At 44.6% G+C, this 21,769-nt stretch overlaps 1 protein-coding gene across 2 annotated transcripts in view; it reads left to right on the forward strand.

The window, feature by feature from the left end:
- CENPT (centromere protein T) overlaps positions 1-21,769 on the forward strand; it is an 834,768-nt gene that overhangs the window by 239,255 nt on the left and 573,744 nt on the right. For both annotated transcript variants that reach the window (XM_069217597.1, XM_069217596.1), the window contains exon 5: positions 19,818-19,944. In XM_069217597.1, coding sequence (XP_069073698.1) covers positions 19,818-19,944 — 127 coding nt within the window. The remainder of the gene's footprint in view (positions 1-19,817; positions 19,945-21,769) is intronic.

The raw sequence follows: 21,769 nt of genomic DNA on the forward strand, positions 1-21,769 counted from the left end.
TGTCAGTAAGACATGTCCGGTATTCAGATGGTGACCCAGCTGTATGGGATTTGTTGTCATTTTTATTCCTTTATGTGAAAGGCAAGGTCTTGCCCATCTAGTACTGAGTTTAGGTTTATAAGTTGTCATAGGCCAGGTCTTGCTTGCCGTCTCCAAGGCTGTTAAGAAATGATGGTACTGGTGTGGATGCATTCTCTCTCTAAAACTCCTAGCATATTTCTTACTATGGAAAAATATAGTTAGTAATCAATGCAATTCATTTACACAAACACTCGCTATGCAGGTTAGTGTATCAATTTTCTTCTTTTTGAAAAAAACACTCAAAGTTAATGTTTTTTCAATAATGCGAGTATTTTTCTTGTATTTTGATATTTTCCTATGCATGTTTTAAGAGGAACATTACAACGTCTAGATCATGGAGCACAGGTATCCACCACAATAAGTGGCAACAGGATGAAACACACGATTTTTGGAGACACTTGTTGACAGATGCAGGCGGGGAAGCTGGTGGGTTTTTCACTAACGACCAAGCTGCGATATTCATACATTGACAAAAAATCTCTGGAATGCACTTCTTAGTCCAAAGAAAACACTTATTATTTCACTACGCAAGGTTCCAAAAAAGAGATTATCATGTTGAAATAGTCACAGCAATTAAAAGAAAACATACCGAAATGATTCTCCACTGCAATATACACAGCAAATATATGTATCTATATCATAATGCAAAGCACATAATTAATATAAATGCTTCACTGTAGGGCCTGTCAGGTGCTTAATCTTTCTACTGCCAGCAAGCCGATGACCCTGTTCGACTGCGAAAGAGAAAGAGAGCTCTCTACCCTCACGGGAAATCTATATCAGGCATCCGGCATCTGAATCCTGACAGAGGTCTCTGAATCCCTCATTGTCGCACTGGGTCTCTTTATATCTTAAAAAAAACCAAAGAAGGAGCTTTTTGGAAAAAACCCTCTTGTTGCGCAAGAAGTATTCAAACATGCTGGCTAGTTTAGGTATGCTTTGAAAATAACATGTTGGGGTTTGGCCACAATCCCAAGATGTCAAGTCAAAGCAAGGCCGTTCCCTGCCATCTGAGTACATTATTATCAACCAAAGCCCTTGGTGGGAATTAATACGAGCACAAGACAGAATGCAGAGTTTACAATGTGGAAAATCACTGGCAGCCTTTAACATGGCAGTATCTAGTGCTATGATAAAGTCAATAGGAAGAACGAAGCTAAGGCTAAACTGAATACAAAATGGAGTCTGTAACTGGTGGTCACTGGACAGCTAGGCCAGGTGCATAGAGGTGCAACACGAAGTCAGTGGTCAAAACACAAATTTCACTACATTCAGCCCTTTGACCAATGACGTGTAAACTACAGATTAAAAATCAACTACTCTTATTTTTCTTTTTTCTTTAAAAAAATAAATAAAAAAAGATTACAAGCAAATCAGGTATGCATTGTACACACCAACATAATAAAATAATGAAAGCAATCACTATAAAGCAATGGAAGTGGATTAAGGTATTGATCTTATAAACAGTTAAACCAGACACACCTACAGTGAAAAGACTTAAGCTTATGTATTCTGATTGGGATAATAACTGATTGAATAGTGTCTCTAGGATAGCAAGTTGGTATAGAATTAGATGGAAACATCATGAGTTCTAATCATGTAAAGGTACACTGTCCACCTGTAATGTTTGCTGGAATATAAAAGTGTTCCCATACGACAATAGTCAGCCAACTGGCAATTTAAACATGCATAATGAGACTGGCAGCAGTCATCAGGTGATAACAAGCCCTGGGTTAGTCCCAGTGGAAATGTAATCAAACAGGTTGACACAACATCCATGGTACTCTGTATTGTTCCCATGCAGAACTTTGATCTGTGAAACACAATTATCGCTAAATGGATCCATAGGTTTTGCACTTTAAAAGCAGCAGGAGTGTTGCACAGTGGTTGATTAATCAGGTTCAAGTTGGGGTTGCTGTCCCTCCCCCGACCCCACACGCAAACGCCTGAAGGAAGACCACACAGCACAATCATGGTCTGTGGCAAGTTGTAGTATGATCTGTAAAAGAAACAAGTATGATTTTTCTGCAAATAACATTTGTCATCTGAAATGTGCTCCCATTTTTCCTTTCCTTGTTTTATAATCAGCAGGATGTTATTGGGGCCCTTGACTATAATTTCTGCACGTTCTGGAGGGCCATTTGGGTATTCAAGCCACACCTTAGCACTGGGGTTTTTATCAGCTGAGCCACAACTTCCCTTTCCTTGCTCTGTTAGAAGGGCTGGGGCAATCCCCTTCCTCACCGATCCTCCATCCACTGAACTTATGACAAGTTGGGCAATTCTGTCTCCAATCTGTATGAATAAATCAGCTTCTCCACTATTTTACGGAATAGCTTTGATTTCTATCCGTCCTGGTAACTTTCCTCTCCCCAATTGAACTTTGACTGTTTGTGGGACAGATCTCTGTTGTGTGTTAACAAACACGACATTGCAAAATCACAGTTTATATCAAATCTAGGGGAATGTGCATCCCTCTAGTCTCTGCCCACCTGTAAGTGCCTTTTCTCTCAGGTGTCCACATTTCTAGTGCACCCATTTAGCCATCCCCACCAAGTCAGAATTCTGGGTTGCCACTTCTGCCTCTAAAATTTGGGCTTTGTCTTCTGCAAGGGAATTGAACCAGCATTCTAGTGAGTCAATGGGACAATGAACATCTATGACTTTACTCTGTTCTAACATCTCACAATTTTCCTGCCACAACTCTTTGCTCCACATCTCCTTCGTGTGAATGAACCAGTTATGTGCATGCCATGTGGGAAGCCAAGTGGCTAATTCATTGGCAGTGGACCAAGAATCAGTGTACATATGATAGGCCCCAAGCAGCTCTTGCTTTATAGCTTGATACACAGCTTACAACTCTGCATATTGGCTACTTTGTCCTTCTCCTGTGGTGGTCAACAACCTTTTAGTAACTGGATTGTATGACATTGCTTTCCAATGTCTTTTGGTACCCACATATTTGAATGAATCATTAGCGATCTAAACATGCTTCCTATCCTCCGGGGACAAGGATTCAAATGGCACACCTCATCTTACTGGTGACTTTCACCTGTGGTACCTCCTGCACCCTTTCCTCATCCTGTACAGGGGCTTGTGACACGTGTTCATGTAGGGCTGCAGTGCCTGCCGGTCCTACTCAAGCCCTGTCTTGTATGTATCATTCCCAGCGTATGATACTAGCCTCTTGTGCATGTCCTATACGGTGAGATTTAGGTGAACTCATCACCCACTGCATGATTGGTATTTCAGGTCTCAGAATTACATAATGACCTAGTGTTATTTGCTCAGTATTCACTAGAGCCCAATAACAGGCCAAAAGCTGTTTTTCAAAAGGAGTATAGCGCTCCCCAGAGTTTGGTAGTTTCCTAGTCTAAAACCCCAGGGGCACCCTCGTTCTCCCTTGTTTTTGCCACATACTCCAATTTGCATATTATCCCTCAACAGTTACATGTAACTCAGTGTCTTCCTCTTGCACTGGCCACAAGTCTAAAGTCTGTTGAATTATTTCATTTGCCAAATCAAAAACATACTTCTGCTCTTACCCCATTCAAACTCATGTTTTTTTCTGGTTACTTTGTACCAAAGGGTTAAGATTTTACTCAGATGAAGGTCATGCTGTTTCCAAAACTCTGTGTCTCTTGCTTAGTGCAAGGAGTAGCAAACTCCAGAATCTTTCATTTTACTTGTAACAACATGCTCTATGTTCCGGATTCCACTGAATTCCTAGAAACTGCACATTTTGCGACAGTCCCTGTGTCTTCTCTGAATTAATTGTACACATCATTCTCTGCAAAAGTTCTGTGAATATATCATTAACATCCTCAATTTCATGCTGGGTGTAATCTTTTAAAGAATGCATTTCAACTCCTGCCAAAAACTGTGGGCTACTCTGTATTTTTCGTCCAAATATCGTCTGCACACGAACTACGTTCTGCTCATGCAGCTCACACTGGCCCCCACCTTTTTTAACCTCCTAATTACTGTAATATGAATAGTCAGATTTCCCTGTAACAGCTTGGTAGATTTCAGCTTTATCTTGTAATAACTTCTTCTGGTTAAATTGTTCTCTCAGTTTCTGATTTGTATATTCTAACTGTTTACATCTCTCCTGCATTTTTCTGTAAGCAGACAAAAGTATCCAAACCCTCCTGTCAAGAACAAAAGGGATATCATTCTGTTCACAAAACACCTTTTCTAAACATGTAAAAACATTCAGTAATTTTGTTTTATCCAAGCTCCCATCCCAAAATTTAGAAAGTCCTGATAAACAAGAAAACAATATAAGACATTTTAATTTCACATGCATTTTCAAACACGGTTTGCAGTGCTTCCTTTAACTCTCTGATTAAAAACCTATTTAGACGTTTAAATAGTGCACTTCCAACCTCTCTTTTAGACTGTCCGATCTACGCCAAAATGTTTTGGTTTTCACTAATGACCGAGCTGAGATACTCCTACACTGACAACAAATCTCTGGAATGCACTTCTTAGTCTAAAGAAGACATTTATTATTTCACTACGCAAGGTTTCTAAAAGAGATTAGCATGTTGAAAGCACACGTTTAAAAATAGTCACAGCAATGAAAAGAAAACATACCAAAATGATTCTCCACTGCAATATACACAGCAAATATCTGTATCTATATTATAATGCAAAGCAAATAATTAATAAAAATGCATCACCGTAGGTGCTTCATCTTTCTCCTGCTAGCAAGCCAATGACCCTGTTCGACTGCGAAAGAGAAAGAGAGATCTCTACCCTCACGGGAAATCTATATCAGGCGTCTGAATCCTGATTGAGGTCCCTGAATCCCTCACTGTCGCACTGGGTCTCTTTATATCTTAAAAAAAACAAAGAAGGAGCTTTATAGAAAAACACCTCTTGTTGCGCAAGAAGTATTCAAACATGCTGGCTAGTTTAGGTATGCTTTGAAAATAACATGTTGGGGTTTGGTCATAATACCAAGATGTCAAGTCCAAGCAAGGCCGATCCCTGCCCTCTGAGTACATTCTTATCAACCAAAGCCCTTGATAAGAAAAAGCATGAAAACAGACAGACAACGTGGAAAATCACTGGCATGTCTAATGCTACGATAAAGTCAATAGGCAGAATGAAGCGAAGGCTAAACTGAATAGAAAATGGAGTCTGTAACTGGTGATCACTGGACAGCTAGGCAAGGTGCAAAGTGGTGCAACACGAAGTCAGTGGTCAAAACACACATTTCACTACAGAAGGCTGTTGCGTAACATGCTCAGTGGTTCTGACCCTTCACAGCATGATTCTGAAAGCTGAACTGTTTCTCTAGCAGGACCTAAACAAAAAGGGCATTCCACATATTTGCAGCAGCAGAGTTTCTTCCTCATGTCTGGGGTTTGTTAGTCCGAAAGGAAGATTGCCAGTAATTCCTAGCTTTCCTTTAAATAGTTGTGCACCTCCTTTAATGAGAAGGTGGACACTGGCTACATCAGGCTCAAACTATGTAATTCATGGAATGTTTAACCCAATTTCAATTGTCCAGTTAAGTTCAAACTAGTAAACCCCCCCCCCCACACACACACACACACACACGAAAAAGCCAATCAAAGGAACGTTTCTTATAATGTGCCATAGCTGCATTGCCATCAGTTTAGTGTGAGACTGCCACTCTCATTTTGCATTGCTGGGTAGTAAGTAGGTAAGTAAGTTGGTTTATTTTATTGCATAGTTATTTAAAACCATTGCAACACAATAAAAAAATCCATAAATACAAATAATAAAATGTGGTACCACCCAAACAATTTAAAATCTGATTTTTTTACAGAACCTTAGGAATCTAATCGTCTATAAAACAACAGCACTTGGTAGAGCCACCATCCGCACCTAGTCTCTAGCTGCTTTTCCGAGGCCAGGAACACTATTAAATAGTGATAGTGTCTCATCGAACGGCCTTGTACGTGGTTGTGGTCTAGATCCCTTCCCCACGACCCAGGAACAGAAGCCAGGAGCCGAAGTACCAGTGCCAAAGTGTACAGAGTCTGAAAGTGTCTTGGACGTTTCTTATTAACAGAAGCTCCAGCAATTTAGCCAAGATTGCTGTGTGCATTTCTTGGGGTCGTTCAATAAAAGGAAACCCAGGGTACGTCTTTTCTCTCTGGGCACATGTGCAAATATTGTCAGGAGTGTCCACATGGCCGTTGCTTCTGTTATGACAGTGAAAAGGTAAACCCATTCTATTTACAACTGGGCACAATTGGAGATCGGAAAAATCCAGGGCAAGGTGCTGCAGCGTCCGCCTTCGGCATTTTCATACACACCAATGTAACAAAATTTTACAAATTGGCAAAGCATTTGAGGGTCTCCAGGGGTGAAACAGGCTATCACTGCCTGTCTCAGAGAATGGGACCCCCCCATTGGTTGAAGGTTTTTTTTTTTTAATAGCAAATGCCTTCTTTCCTCCAACATACACTTGCAGATACACAGTAAGTGCAGCATCTCTACCATGTCTGTGTCAAAAATCTGGAAAAACCTAAACTTGGGTATTTCTGGGGTGCTAACATGGTGTAGGTGTTCAAGATCACCCAGGCTTGAGTTCTGCCAGAGAAGGTTGCCTTGTCTTCCACTAATGATTGGAACTTGATCGATCTCTACACTGCCTTTTTAGACGTAGTGTAGCTGGTCGGGGCCTTCCCACAGCTTGGTTAACCAGGTGTTAACCAGAGAGACTTTAAGGTAGGTTCTGGCCAGTTATGTTTCTCTCTGATGTAGCTCCCTCTTTAAATCGTGGTTGTGTGCCAGGCGGCACCTTAATTATTTTGTCCCAGAAGATAATGAAGGCTCCTTGCCTTGCCTTGCCAAAGACTGTCTCAACAGGCTGAACTCCAGCCTGATCTGTGCCAGATAGGAGTACTTTGGCAGGTTAAAGATTATTCTATATGCCTTCACTATGGTGCTGTCCAGAATTTTTGCCTTCTGCCCCTCTGGAGTTTGCCTCTGTATGTTAGTGTTGATAGGAGTTTGGCTTGCAGTACCTGGAGGAAGGGTGAAAGCCCGTTCAGCTTCACTTTTAGGTTCTTTAACAACGCTGCCAGTGACAGGCCTTGCTGTTTTATATATGGACATGGTGCATGTCTTGTCCAAGTTGGCATTTAGACCCTTTTAGTCAGAGTATTTCTCAACAATGTGGAGAGGGGGTGTTGCGATCGCACTTGAGAGTGGCTGACTAAAACGATGTCCTCTGCATAAAGGAAGCTCAACAGCGACGGACTCCCAGCCTTGGGGCGTTGGAATGACATTTGTCAAGTGCAATTAGGCGATCAGCCATGAATAAGTTTAAGTGTGTGGGAGCCAGGACACACCCCTGCTTTAACCCTTTGGTTGTTGGTATTCCCCTTGAGAGGTGCGTCCCTTCATTCAGCTTCACCTGCACCCAATGTGTCTGCATTAAGAGTGATTAGCATATCCAGGAAAGTTTGTGGGGTCCTCTAACTTGCCAACTTGCTCCAGAGTCTGGCCCGGTCCACATGTTTGAAGGCAGTCCTGAAGTCGATTAAGCAAAGGTGTAGTGGTTGTTTTAAAGGTTTTGCCCTGTCTACAAGTAGTTCAATGGCCCAGATGTTGGTAGTTGTCCCAAACGTTTTTTCTAAACTAGTTTGGTTAAGTGCAATTATTGCATTTTTCATTGCTCAGACCAGGAGTTCGTCAAGTAGGGCCCCTGCAAAATATTTTGTCTTATTGTCAATTAGGGTAATTAGACAATAGTTTTTTGGAAGGGACTTGCCCCCACTTTTGTGTATTATGGATATTAACAATCCTCTCCAGGAATCCAGAATTATTCCATTGAGCCTAATTTCTAAGAAAAGTGCCTCTAAAGCCTCTGCCCAGAAGTCTCCATACTGTTTAAAAATCGCTGGAGGGATACTGTTTGGACTAGGTGCCCCTTATTTCTTGCCTTTGCTCTCTGATTAAAACCACATGTGCAGACCTGAGGGAGAGCCCTGACCCATTTGTTAACCAAGATAGAATTCACTTTTTTTTGGGGAGAGAAGTTACAAAAAATTGTTGTTGTTGTGCCAGTTTCCCAATCTGTAGTGGGAACAACACCGCCTTCATTGAAGTGCTTACCCAACAATTTTGTCCCGTTCTCCTCTGCTGTGTACTAGGTTATACCCTCATGTGATGGGCACACCAGTCTATCGTTGTCAAGAAATAAGCTTGAAGTCATGCTTGATGTTGGCAAATCTTTTTACCCAGACCTCATCCTCTTGTGCATTGTTGGCTTCCAACTCCAGCTTCTTCATTGTTATTTTATGCTAGCGTAAAGTGGTTAGCAAAAGAGTATCCTCCGGATGTAATTGTAGTAATCTTAGGGTGCTGTTTATGATTCTTTTAAGTGACCTTAACTTGGTCCGATATGCCTTAGTGATGCATCCTACTTCATTAAGTGTGTGACATGACTTGGCTTTAGGTGATGTAGCAAATGTTTCCACCGGGCTATGAGCAGAGGACTCCCACCTTCTTAGTTTGCTATCAGCCAAGTTTCCTTGGGCTTGCAGGAGGGCCACTGTGGACTGAGATAATTGTTCTATTTTCGCCTGGGTGAACTTGGTCCTCCTAAATTTACTGTATAAGTGGTATCCGGGCCAAAGGCATCTGGGGTAATGTGGGCGTGATTGTTAATAATGTTGCTTCTTGAGGCCATAATCAATGTCTCCTTTGTTGCCCAATTGAAATGAAGCCACTCGATGGAAGAGAAGAAGGGAGACTATTGTCTATTGTTGTTTAGGGAGAGAAGGAGTGAAAGGATACCGCTGGTGGTTAATCGTCTACAAAATATGCTATTAGATGCCCTCAAATTGAGGTGCTCTATATCATTCAGAAGCCCTATCCCAGTCTGTCAGGCGAGCCATATGCTTTGTCCTTGTCGCGGTATGTCGCGGTATGTCCCAGATCAAAGTATGGGCAGTCAATGCATCATCTGAAAAGAACCAAACACGTGTAAGTTCAAGTCCCCTGTGAGGACAATGTTTGAGGATTCTCCGTCAGAGGATCTGTAAGCTGATCCACCTACTGTCAGACAGCGTTAACTTTGTTACGGATGGATATAGGCATAGATGATTGTTATCTGTCATGCTATTTTGAGGCAAGGTAGTGATTCTGACTGTGTTAGTTTCTGGGAATTCGGAATGTAGAGAACACGCTACAAATGTGCAGACAATTGCTACATAGGTTACTAGGCCACCCTGTACGTGGCCGTATTTACCCAACTTAACTCGTGGTGTAAAGAAACATAAATAACCCTGCAGATGGTAGGGTTCTCCTAGCCAAGTTTCCTGCATCCAAATAATATTGAAGGTCTTGGTATAACTAAGAAAGTCACGGTCTGTGACTTTCCTAGCAAGGCTGTTGATATTCCAGGAGCACAGGCGAAGGAACTTGTTCTGTGATTTGGGATCAGCTCTGTTTCCCTTGCTTTGTCATTGGCCACCAGGTAGATTGTTGATGTTTCTTTAGAGCAGCCTAGGGTTGTCAACAGAATTGTGTGTTGTATTTACATTCCAGCGACCCAGCTGTGCAATCCTGGTTAGTCTTTCTCTCCTTGTTGAGTTCCCTAAAGAATCTCTCAGGGCGGAACTGGTGGTCGTATTATTCAGGGCACTCTGTTCTGTGTGCTCCTGTGATAAAAGGTCCAGGTTAGCCTGGCTCGCATAAATGGATAATATCCATCCCCCAGGCTCCCAAAGGTGGAGCACTCAGCTAGGATTTTCTCTGTGATTATCAGTGTATCCCAGGTTGTTTTGGTCAGCCATCAGTGATGACGCAGCTTGGATGAACTCTAAATCCGTTGAGAGCAGATATGCCAGAGACGGAATGTGTGATAGCTGCAGTAGAATGTTGCCTCTATTTAGTACTTCAAAGTTTCCTCTAAATTTATATTTGAGCCGGAAGATGAGGGTTTTTGTATTAGTCTGCGAACAGGTGTCCTCCTGAGGTTGATGGAGCATGGCTCCTGGCTGACTGTGGTCACAACTATGATCCTGGGGTAGAGAGTGATTGCGATCTCCACTTCTCTGCCAACTGAATTTGAGATCATAGGTGACCTGAGTCTGATGAAACAAAATGAGCGAAGACTGTGCAGCCTGTACATGGAATGGCATTTTGTCTCCTAGAATGCACCTCGGCCGGTGCATTATTGTGGCCGCTATGTGGTTGTCATTTAGTAAGCAGGCGGCAGTGTCCTCCAGAGGTTGTGTAACCTCCAAGGTCCTAAACCCTGTCGCTAGGCCCCATACCAAAGGGGAGGTTACCGGCTTTGTTGTCCCCAGAGATGTAGGGCCTGATGGTAGAGTATGTGGCAGACTTTCCATGCACCTGTCAATGTTGAGCCGGTCAGCCCCCTGGCCCGAGACTGTAGTTGTCAGAGCCTTGACTTTCTGCGTGGTGACATACGCCGGGGGGGCACCATTGAGAGTATCAGCCCCCTTACCCAAGTCCCTGGTTGTCAGAGCTTTGACTTTCAGCATGGCGCCATCCATCGGAGGTCCAGTAAAGCGACAAAACGGAGGAGAAGACCTTTCATGGATATTGACTGGTGCCCCCGGTTGTGTTAGAGGAATCCGGTCTGTTCCTTGCTGCTGAGAAATGTCTTCAGTAGGTTTTGCTCTTTGCACCACTTCAGTTTCTTTTACACGTGGGGCAGAAGACGTAGTGGGTCCCTGTTTGAACCATGCTGTTGACTCGGGAACTGAGTGATTCTTCTCTGTGGATTGCTGCTGAAGGGTGCCAACAATTGATTTTGCACCACAGGGCTCTAATGATTCAGTTGACAATTCTATTGGTTGAGTGGCTTGAGTTGCGGTCGCTCTCTGTTTTAAACCACTTGAAAAGAGGATAAACATCAGCATGGTTTAAGGCATTTTTGTTGTTGTTCCTACCTTTTAATCTTTGGAGTCTTCATTGCTTTGCATTTGTTTTGTTTTTTGTTTTTTTGTTTCTTGGGCGCCCTGGTGGTTGGGTCTCCTGCAGAGCTAGAGACAAAGGATTACAAGTTGTGGAAAACCTATAGATGTAAAGCATCCCACTTCTGAATGATGCCCAATATCCACCGACTGATTGTTTGGAGTTAGCTCCAGGTAGCTGATTAGTGCACCCTGATACCATTCCCTGGGTGAGTAGAGGGGGCTCCCGCTTTGGTACTGAAGCCAGTATACCTGTGGCCTCTGTTTTAAGGTCCTTACAGAGTGTACTAAGCATGTGAGGCACTGAAGATAACTTGTCCACAATTGGTCTGCACTCGCAGTTCGGGAGCGCCCCATGCGGCTCGTACTGGGCTTGCTTGATAAGTGAGTTCAGGTTTCCTAGCTTTTCGTCTGTGCTCGCAACAAAGACAGTCAGGGTTTTAAGTAAAGTTAGGTGAACATCCATCTTGTCTGAAATATTTTGAAGGCCTGTAACCAAAGGTTGCCTGGTATTAAATAGTGATGCCTAGGTGCAGGCAGTGCTGGACTGATCGGCGTTGCCTTGGCTGACTTTTGATTTTCTGGTTGCACTGGAGACCGATGCTTCGGGTCCTGTGTTAGTTGCAGTATTGAGATGTGGGGGTATATCTTGAGGGTACAATGCTAACATGTCCTCTCATTCTTGGGTGCTCAGAAGGGAGAGTGAGCCACGTTCTTCTACCGATCAGTCCTGAGTACCCCCTTTTCTTTGTGATTGGCAGAAGATGGCCTATCACAGTTTAGTTATGAAGGAGGAGCAAATGGGGGCCGGAGTTGAGGCATAAGAAATTTGGGCCTCGGATCCTAGGGAATGAGAATGGTTGGGGCTCAGGAAGTTCAAGCTGTCCTCCTGATTTATTGTAATGAACCCGTTTATTTGACATTTCTGAGGGCTATTGTTGTAGCTATGGCTGTTATCTTAATGACTCTTTCAAGCTTCTTTTACTTCTGTGGGGCTGAGTGTTAGGGTAGCAGGGATCCTTGTTGACAGGTTGGGGTGAACACCACTCCCACTATGCAGATTCACTCCTGGGTCCTGCTCATGAGTTGCGATAACATCCTCACATACCAGGAGCCTGGTCTGCCTTGACAATGACATGCCCGACCCTCCAGAGCCCATTATCCTCCGAGCGCAGGGAGGTGCCTTCCTTTACTGGTCTGCACACATCTAGGGGTTGGAGCGGGGTCTGAAGGCTGTGAATCCCACTGTTGCTTGAAAAAAGAACTAACCCAGCATCTTTTGAAAAACATAATTTTGTGTACCTTTCTGGTTGAGATGAGCTTGTGTGGCACTTCTTTACATTTACTTTGACCCCTCCAGGGCTGCTGCTCATTGTATTCTCCTTGTCCTCATCCTTGCCAAAGTAAATTTCAATCAGAGGAAGTCCCGATCGCCTTTGTTTATGAGATTGGGTTGTTTGCGGTTTCATTGTGTGTTTCCTTCCCTCATGTTTTACCGGGGATTGCCCCCTTGCTCCCCCAGACCTCATTGATAGATGAGGTTTTAGTAGTTGCTGTGCTAGACTGTTGCCACAAAAAGGCTTGCATTACTCCAGTTTCTTCGCAGTAGCGCAATGCAGGCAGGTTATTATGTTAAGGTTTCTAATTTAGTAAACTAGGTGGTAATCTGGTTGGTCTAGTTAACTCTAGCTAAGTGGCCTTACTTGGGCTTGGAGGAGTTTGGCTGGTCGTAGTTAGATGGTGCCACCACACCCCGCCTTCCTCTAGGATTGGTGGTGGGGGGGCACAGGAACGCCTATTGTGAATGATGCCCAGTTGAGCTTGCATGCAGGTGGCTTGTGGTTGGTATTTACTGGACGGTGACACCACACCTTACCCTGCTAGATGGAATTGTCGTAGGGAGGGGGCACAAGAATGCACATTTTTAGGGGGGGAGCCAAAGATGGAGACAGTCAGCAGGAAGTCTACATTGCTGTTCCTAAGAGCTGCAAAGGTACACACTGGGGCAGAGGTAAGTTGCAAAGCAGTGTCAGAAGAGTTTGAGGTAGCCGGACCGCAAGTTGCACCGAAACCTGGCTCGGTCACTTCTGAAGCCTCCTAACCTCACTGGCGGGGTCCTCCTCAGCGGACGACCACCTCCAACTACACTTGAGCCCACTAGTCCACAGCCACCAGAAGCTTCCCCCTCTGTGCAGGCTGCCACTGGAGCAGTCCGCTATGAGACGCTTGCTGGAGTTAGTGTTTAATGTGTTCTGGGAGGCTGAGAGACAAGATGAGGTGGGAACAAAAGCAGGTTGTCCAGACCCTTTAGTGGGCTTTAATAGCAGGAGTGGGAGGAGAGGGCTACGGGAGAGTAGCCTTCTTGTAAAGTCTTTTGCCCCATGCACTGGTTCCACTGGTGCCTGATTACTGTTTCCGCAGGCATAAGCATGGGCACAGGCACGGACACAAATGGGAACAGATGCATAGTGGAAAGTAGGTGTGGGCTACTAGCGGGCTACAGCGGAGGTAGAGAAGCACCTACCCTGTTCTGTACCCCTTAGGCCCTTAAGCCCGCTCACCTGTACCGCCGGCAGCAGATTACGCTGACCAGGCAGTGAGTACAGGGCTGGTTCCAGAGCGTGTGACAACTTGCTGACATGCCTTCTTGGGCTCCGATTCCTTACATGAAAAGTAGTCTCCCCACTGTGGTATAGGTAACACAGGCATGTAACACTCAAGGCAGTGGTGCAAATACTTCGAGTTATGGTGTTCCAGATTCTGGCATCTTGCCAGAAAAAAAATGTTCCACAGTAGTTTATTTCTTGAAGACATAGGGTTCTAGGATCAAGGGTTAGTGGGCTGCAATTGGCCGTTATAGAATTGCAGTGCCCTGAGGCAAGGAGGGTTGGTATCATATAAGGCCCAGTTTGGAGAGGTAAGTGATCAATGGGTGCCAAAGGTAAGTGAACCCCTTCTCTGTGTGGGAGAGCTTATGGAGTGAGAGGTGTTCCATCACTGGTATCTGCCATCATTTTTTAAACCAAGATCCTACTGGAGGGGGGAGTCACTTCCAGTAGAGTGCCAGGAGCTGTTTCCCACCCCAGCATATGTCATGCTCTCCAGTGTGGGAGGTTTCATGCTCAAAATGAAGGTGCCGGGTTGGCTAGATTGAGTTTTTTCTTCAGTACGAGTCCAAGATATATGGAGCAGTGTAGGATGGTTAATAGTAGGATTGCCTAACACTCACCATTAGTGGTGTCATGACCTGGATATAAAGCAGGAGCAACTCATGTTAAAATGTATCACATTGGGTGTACCACGACCACCCAACAGATTCTAGCACTCAGTTGGTGAGCTGAATGGCAAACTCATGTAGTACCCCTGTTGAGAGACTTGTGCGACTACTCTCCGGGGGAAAATCAAATCTGCCAAAGCAATATCATGAGGAGTAGGTTATCAGATGGGCACAGGACCAGGGTCTTTAAATTCTGCAAAGCAACAGTTGCTGGTGATTCTGAATAATTGAAACCTTTCCATCCATGTCATCCTTCAAAGTGGCATCAGTGGTGTTCTGCCTTCCTACTTATCTCCTATCGGAGCTTACAGAACCTCTCTGGAATGCACTTCTGTGTTCAAAGAAGACCTTTATTGTTGTTAATACTTCCCCACCCACAAGTTCTTGAGAGACAAATTAATAGACTTCAAGCACAAGTTCAAAGGAGTAAAAGTAGTTGCAGCAATGAAAACAAAATATATCACAGTACTTCTCAGTTGCAATGTACACAGCAGATTATATTAGCAAAGCATAAAAATCTAAATTCATCACCGTTTGAGCAAGGCGGCAGGGCCTACATATTCAGCTTCATCTTTCTGGGGTCTGCAAGTTGATAACTCCTGTCAACTGCGAGAAAGAGATTATCTACCCAAACGGGAGACTGGCAACTGGCGCCTAGTTCCAGCCTGAAGTCAAGCAGATTCGAATCTAACTCACTGTAGCCCGAGTCATCCTTACAAAAGCGTGCCCCCTCCTCTCAGACTCGGGAAAACTACGCAAGCCTTTGGAGACTGGCCAGAACTCCTAGACTTCTCCTCTTCCCAAGCCTGAGCAGAAAGGAAAACACCAAATGTACTCGCTCTTATCAGGTCTAGTCTGGTGTGAAGAAAACAGCTTGGTTCATCTTGTGGAAAAACATAGCTTGGAAAAATACAGCTTGGATTCTCAACTGCAATGTCTAACTCCACGTTAAAGGCAATAGGAAGCTAACCTAAATATCAAATGTAATGTCTAATGTCATGTCAAAGCCAATAGGCAGCTGAGCTGAATACAAAATGTAATGTCTAATATCATGTCAAAGCCAATAGGCAGCTAAACTGAATACAGCATGTCCAAGCCAATAGGCAGAATACAGAATGTAATGGCTAATGCAATGTCAAAGCCAATAGGCGGCTAAACTGAATACAGAAAGTAATGGCTAATGCCATGTCAAAGCCAATAGGCGGCTAAACTGAACATAACATATAGGGGGTCATTCTGACCCTGGCGGCCGGCGGATTGCTGGCGGGAACACCGCCAACAGGCTGGCGGTGTCCCGGCAGCAAGTATGACCGTGGCGGAAAAGCCACGGCCATACTGCCGGCCCCTCCACTTTCCCACCAGGATTGCGCCTGGCGGTCATAATCCCCAGGGCAGCGGTGCAAGCACTGCTGCCCTGGGGATTATGAGTCCCCGACCGCCAGCCTGTCCATGGCCATGGAAAGGCTGGCGGTAAGGGACCGCACGGGGCCCCTGCACTGCCCATGCACTTGGCATGGGCAGTGCAGGGGCCCCCAGGCGTAGCCCCGTCGCGCTTTTCACTGCCCGAATTTCGGGCAGTGAAAAGCGCGATGGGTGCTACTGCACCCGCTGCACATCAACATTGCCGCCGGCTTGATTACGAGCCGGCGGCAATGTTGATGTGCCATTTCTGCTGGGCCAGCGGACGGTAACGCTGTTACAGTCCGCTGGGCCAGCGGAAATGTCGGAATGGGGAGGCATGAATACCGCCGGCAATGGCGGTATTCTGTCTCCCCCGGCCTCTGCGGTCTTGTAAAAAGACCGCTGAGGTCGGAATGACCCCCATAATGTGCTACTGGTGAACATTGAGCAACTAATATGCACAGTGGTGAAACACAAAGTCATTGGTCAAACACAATTAATAGCATCACAAGTGGTAGGTGGGTGTTGCTCCATGAGATTGCCTAATAGTATCATTCAGCATACTTATTGTTAATGTTCAGTCTCCCTTTTCTGTTCTGAAGAGACCTCCATTTCCCTTCAGAAGTGGGTAACTCTGACTGTGATTTGCCTCACCCCGTAGTTGCTGTATTTTGTTCTGGTATCTGTATGACCTAAACGCTGCAGAAATATTGTCCCTTATGAATTGTAGGAAGTTCCTAAAATCACCATGTTACATATTTATTTTGTTCCTCCCTGCCATCGCCACTGGGTTTACTTCCTTCGCTTCCTGTGCTTTCCTTTCCCTTAGTTGGTTAGAACTCATTCACTCTTGTGTGGTCTCCCTGGGGTCCTGCTTGTGTGGTGCAACAACTTATGCCAAGAGAGGACTATGGTCTGAAAATGTCTCTCCCATTATGGGTAGAAACCACATTGAAAGCCCAAAGAGGTATGCCTTTCCCCAAGCCTCCTCCTCCTGAAAAGTCTGTTCTCCATCCACTATCTTTTGATTTTATGTCATAAGAAAAGTTCAGGCTCCTTACACACTTCATTCTCATTCTGCTATAGAATAGATAATATTGGCCTTGTCCTAAATACATATACCTCACGTTTGAAGAATAGCAACATGTCTGATCCAAACGCTTTCTGGAAGCATCTTAAAGGAAAGATGTGGCTTTTGACCAGGAAATTCTGTCGGTTTCCTAGCTTGTAGCCTGATCAGGCATATGTTGTCTTCTCCCTTGAAGCATCTTAATCTGTTGCTTTACCAGTACAAAGTAGGATAGTCAGGACGATAAAATAAGGAACAATTGCATTTTTGTTGATTTTTGAACTTTGTTGCTAAACACTCTTCAGTACAGCTCCAGCCATTCCCTGAAACAGCACACACTGTACTACAGCCTTGATTGTTGAAAGCAAACATGTTGGGTGTGGCGGGGGCAGTTAGTGGCTTCCTTATGGGCTCGCCTGCACAAAAGCACATGCAGGCAGTCCACTACTTTGTGACTTTGTAGGAGGCTGGCCTGGTGTGTGGTGGGTGCCTATAATACTTACTCCTTAAACGAGGTCCAGCTATCCCTTATTATTGTAGTGTAGACAGTGTCTAGAAGCCAGGCTCTCCAGAGGTAGCTGTGGATGAGCAGCCAAGGCTGATCTAGAAGACATGCAAAGCTCATGCAATGCCACAGTAGTCACACTTGGTACTTACACACATGAAAGAAAACACTCAGTGTTGCAAAAATAAAGGAACTTTATTTTGGTGATACAAATACCAAAAATAGCATAGAAGCTATACTCCCTTAGGAGGGAAGTAATACACAAATAATATACACTAGTATGCAGAAATAGGCATAACAGTTAGAAAACAGTGCAATTGGTAAACATCACAATAAAGAGAAATGGCGCTAGGGGAGCACCATATGCTAAAAAAAAATGGAATACGAACGTTGGTCACCCACCTAGGTAAGTGTAGTTTGTAGAGGGGCACTGGTAGTACTAGGAAAACCCAAAGGTATATACCACAACCCACACCATCGACCAGGAAAGCAGGAGTAAATTCCTGTAAATTTTCCAGAACACACACAGAGAAGAGAACAATAATAATGCAAAACCCAGAAGTGACTGTAAGACACCAACAGTGGATTCCTGGACAAGTAGACCTGTGGAAGAAGGGGACCATGTTCAAGAAGCACAGCAGAGTCCAGGAAGGGCAGGAGCCCCTACCCACCAGACTGAAGGTACAAGAGGTGAGTTGACAGTGAAGGAGAGTCAGCACTGCACCCAAGAAGACGAAATTGAGTTCCTGGAGGATGCAGGTGATGTCCCACGCCGGAAGGAAGATTGCAGTTGGGTTTGTGTCTTTTGATTCCAACAAGACTTGGCACACAAAAAACTCGCAGAAATTGGAGCTGCCAGGGACCTGGAAGGACCAGGTGGACTCTACCCAGGAGGGGGAGTCAGATGGGGCCCTCAGCAACACAGAGAGCTGACAGACGACCAGGCAGCACCCATAGGAGTCTCACAGGACAGGGACACGAAAGTTGCAGAAGAGGCCCACGCAGCACTGTGAAAAAGGCTCCCACGACACTGGCGAACCACTCAGGGAGCTGTGTGTCGCAGGATGGAGTGCTGGGAGCTAGAGCCTCAGGATGCCTGAAGATCTGGTGGAAAATCTGCCAACAAGCCTTGGCAGCTGCAAAGGACGTGGTGCACAAGGATACTGTCCTGCGTGGGCAGGCAAGGGCTTACCTCTACCCAAGTTGGACAATTGGAAAAGAGGCCCGTCAGGACCCCTTCAGTCCACTACCTGTAATGCAGGATCCAGCTCAGCAAGAGAGGGGATCCATGCAGCAGGTCGTCGTTGCAGTTGGTGCCTGCCGAAGCAGAGGAGTGACTCCTTCACCGCAAGAGAGATTCCTTCTTTCCTCTTATGCAGGCTGAAGACAGGCTGTCTTCAGAGGATGCACAACTGGGGAAATATTGCAGTTGCTGGAAGGAGCCGAAGAGCTAGTGTTGCAGGAGGTGTCTTGCTTCTTTGTTGCAGCTTGTCGGGTCCTGGAGCAACCAGAGGCAGTTTCTTCGGTCAGAAGTCGAAGTGGATGGTGCAGAGGATTCCTGCTGGAGTCTTGTAATCTGAATCTGAGAAACCACCCAAGAGAGAGAGACCCTAAATAGCCCTGAGAGGGGGATTGGTCACCTAGCTGGGTGACCACCTTTCAGGATGAGGCTCCGACAGCACCTGCTGGCACTCTCCACTCAGATGCTTCAAGAGTCCCCTGCCAACCTTGAATCCAAGGTGGCGAAACCCAGGGACCCTCTGGAGGAGCTCTGAGCACCACCCCTAGGTTGGTGATGGACAGGGGAGTGGTCATTCCCTTTCCCTTTGTCCAGTTTTGTGCCAGAGTAAGAACAGGGGATACCTGAACCGGTGTAGACTGGTTTACGCAAGGAGGGCACCAAATGTGCCCGTCAAAGCATTGCCAGTAGCTTGGGAGGGGGGAAGCTATCACTTCCAAGCCGGTAACACTTATTTCCAAAGGGAGAATGTGTAACACCCCACTCCCAAAGGAAATCCTTTGTTCTGCCTTCCTGGGCTTGAGCTTCTCAAGCAACAGGAGGGCAGAAACCTTCTGGGAGATGGCATCAGCTTGGGGTGCCTGGAAACCTTCAGAAGGCTGTAATGGCAATACTGCAATACTGGGGGTCTACTCTACACTAATGGGGGGGGTCTACACTACACTAATAGGGGATACCTGGACCTGGTATAAGGTGTAAGTACCTGCCACACACCAGTCCAGCTTCCTACAGTGACTATGTGGATAAATAAATCATGTTGATTCCATTATTAATGCAGTATTTTTCAAGGAGGTAGTGAATCCTTCTTTTTGTTGTTAAACCTGTGAGAAAAGGAATCTACAGTTCAGATTTTCTTTTCAGTGTGGAAATGTAATTGTGCATATAGTGAGGGAGTAGAAGCTGAGGTGTAGTGTTACTACACTGTGGTTGATGTGGGTATTGTTGTCGGTTGGAAAATGTGCCCAATATTTGTAAAATAAGCAGAATCCCCCATTAGTAAATTCTTGATATTATATCTTTGTTCATAGACCAGCTCAGCTTCGAAGCTTATGTCTGGCAGAAAAACTAATATGGGGAAAGCAGTCCAGGCTCCCCTTTCAAGTCTTGTCACCGAAGACACACCAAGGACGATCTTGAAGCATATCGCACAGACTGGTAGGTGTCCTTTTCTTTACCTTTCTGCATGTATCTCCCAATCTCCGTAGTTTCCATCTAGCTGCAGTCTAAATTAGAAATCTTTCATTATGCTCGACCCATCTGGCACGAATACACCCACACAGTAGGTAGTGACTCCCTTATTAGGAAGAATGAACGGGTGAGTCACCGATTCTGGAATGTGTTTCAGTGGGTGACTGTGAGTGATTGTGAACTGATGAATGGGTAGTGCTTGGGTGACTGAGCTGAGTGGAGAATAGCCTCCTTTACCGCATGTCTCACAAGGTCTTCCCTCCAAATTAACGGAGGGAGTCAACTTGCCCGTCATTCTATAATGGTATGACTGAGCATGTCAGCGAACAGCATAGCAGCGTTTTAATGGGCAAAGCGCTGCTACACATTGCACCTCAGTGGACCAAACAACATGCAAAATAAATGCTCATCTTGACTCGTTCAGAGAGGGAAACATAAATCAAAACACATCCACTTTTTTAATCCATGAGGTTGTAATGACACATGTTGTTTGTCTTATCCTTTTATTTTATTTTTCTTAAACTGGGTAAAAAGAGAAAAGATAATACAGCCAGTCTAATTCAATTAGGTTTGACAAAAAAGAAAAGCAATCAGAGCAGCTTGAATATCATCAGTTGTCTCTTAATCCCTACAACATTTAAAGTGCATATGTTAATAAAAGTACGTAAACATGCCCTACTTAACATATATTTATCAACTTTCCGCACTAAAATTCGCCAATATACCTTTAAGTAATCTAGATAGTTAAAGTGCCTATGTGCATTACTAATGCATGAAAGTGCCTTAGATCGAATAAAGTGCAAAAAAAGATTTTTACAGTATCAGTTCGAAGCATATCAGGGACGCAAATACTAAAGTGCCGGAATACAAATTGTTTATGGACTTGAATTTAGGGGCATTGTGATGCGATGGGTACATCCTATGAAGCCTCAATGGAGTGTAGTACGCCAACCATCTTGCAAAGAATGCCATCCTTTTATAAGTAGATGCTGCAAGAGATTTGTACCCCATCTTGCTAATATACTGCCATTCTCTTAATGTTACCTTGCACCCCGTTTCTTTATCAGCTCTATCTAAAAATGCCAGAACCACTGCCTGACTTGTATCTCATTTAAGAAATCTATACTAATTACCCAGTCATAAAAGTTTGTGCTCATAAAACAAGTGGACGAATGAGCACGTTTCAGTCTTCAATTCCCTATAATTAGTCCTCAAAAAACATATTATTTGTCTGAAACTAAGCTGGAACTCTATGGTACTACACCCAAAGCACTGAATTACTTGACCCCAAGTTATTGACATCGTGCCTGTATAAAGGTCTCCCAATTTCTTAAATCCCTTCCCTTCCCAACAATTTTATCTTGGACATTCCTGCCAGAGAAGAACTTATTAGATCATTTTCCCAAATTTATTAGCCAGCAGCTCAATAAAAAAAAATTGAAAGAAATTGGGGACAAATGGCATCCCTGCCTAGTACCACTCTTGATCTGGACTCTGCCTTCCTCCTTCCTATTGACAATCACAGTTGCCTCTGCACCTAGATATAGATTCTTAAGCATGACAAGTAATTGAGCCGCAAAGCAAATTTTTCCAAAATAAAAATAGGCCCTGTCAATTCACCAAATCAAATGCTTTTTCAGCATCCAACATTTAAAATTGCAGCTGTCTGCTGACTGTCTATAAAGTAATATTTTGCTTGTGATAGGAACTGCATGTTTGCTGCCAACGTTCTTTGGGGCAAAATCCCACTCGGATCTTTATGAATAACTTCCTGTGACCTCCCCCGCAACTC

Source organism: Pleurodeles waltl, chromosome 12, assembly GCF_031143425.1.
Source record: "Pleurodeles waltl isolate 20211129_DDA chromosome 12, aPleWal1.hap1.20221129, whole genome shotgun sequence".
Lineage (NCBI taxonomy): Eukaryota > Metazoa > Chordata > Amphibia > Caudata > Salamandridae > Pleurodeles > Pleurodeles waltl.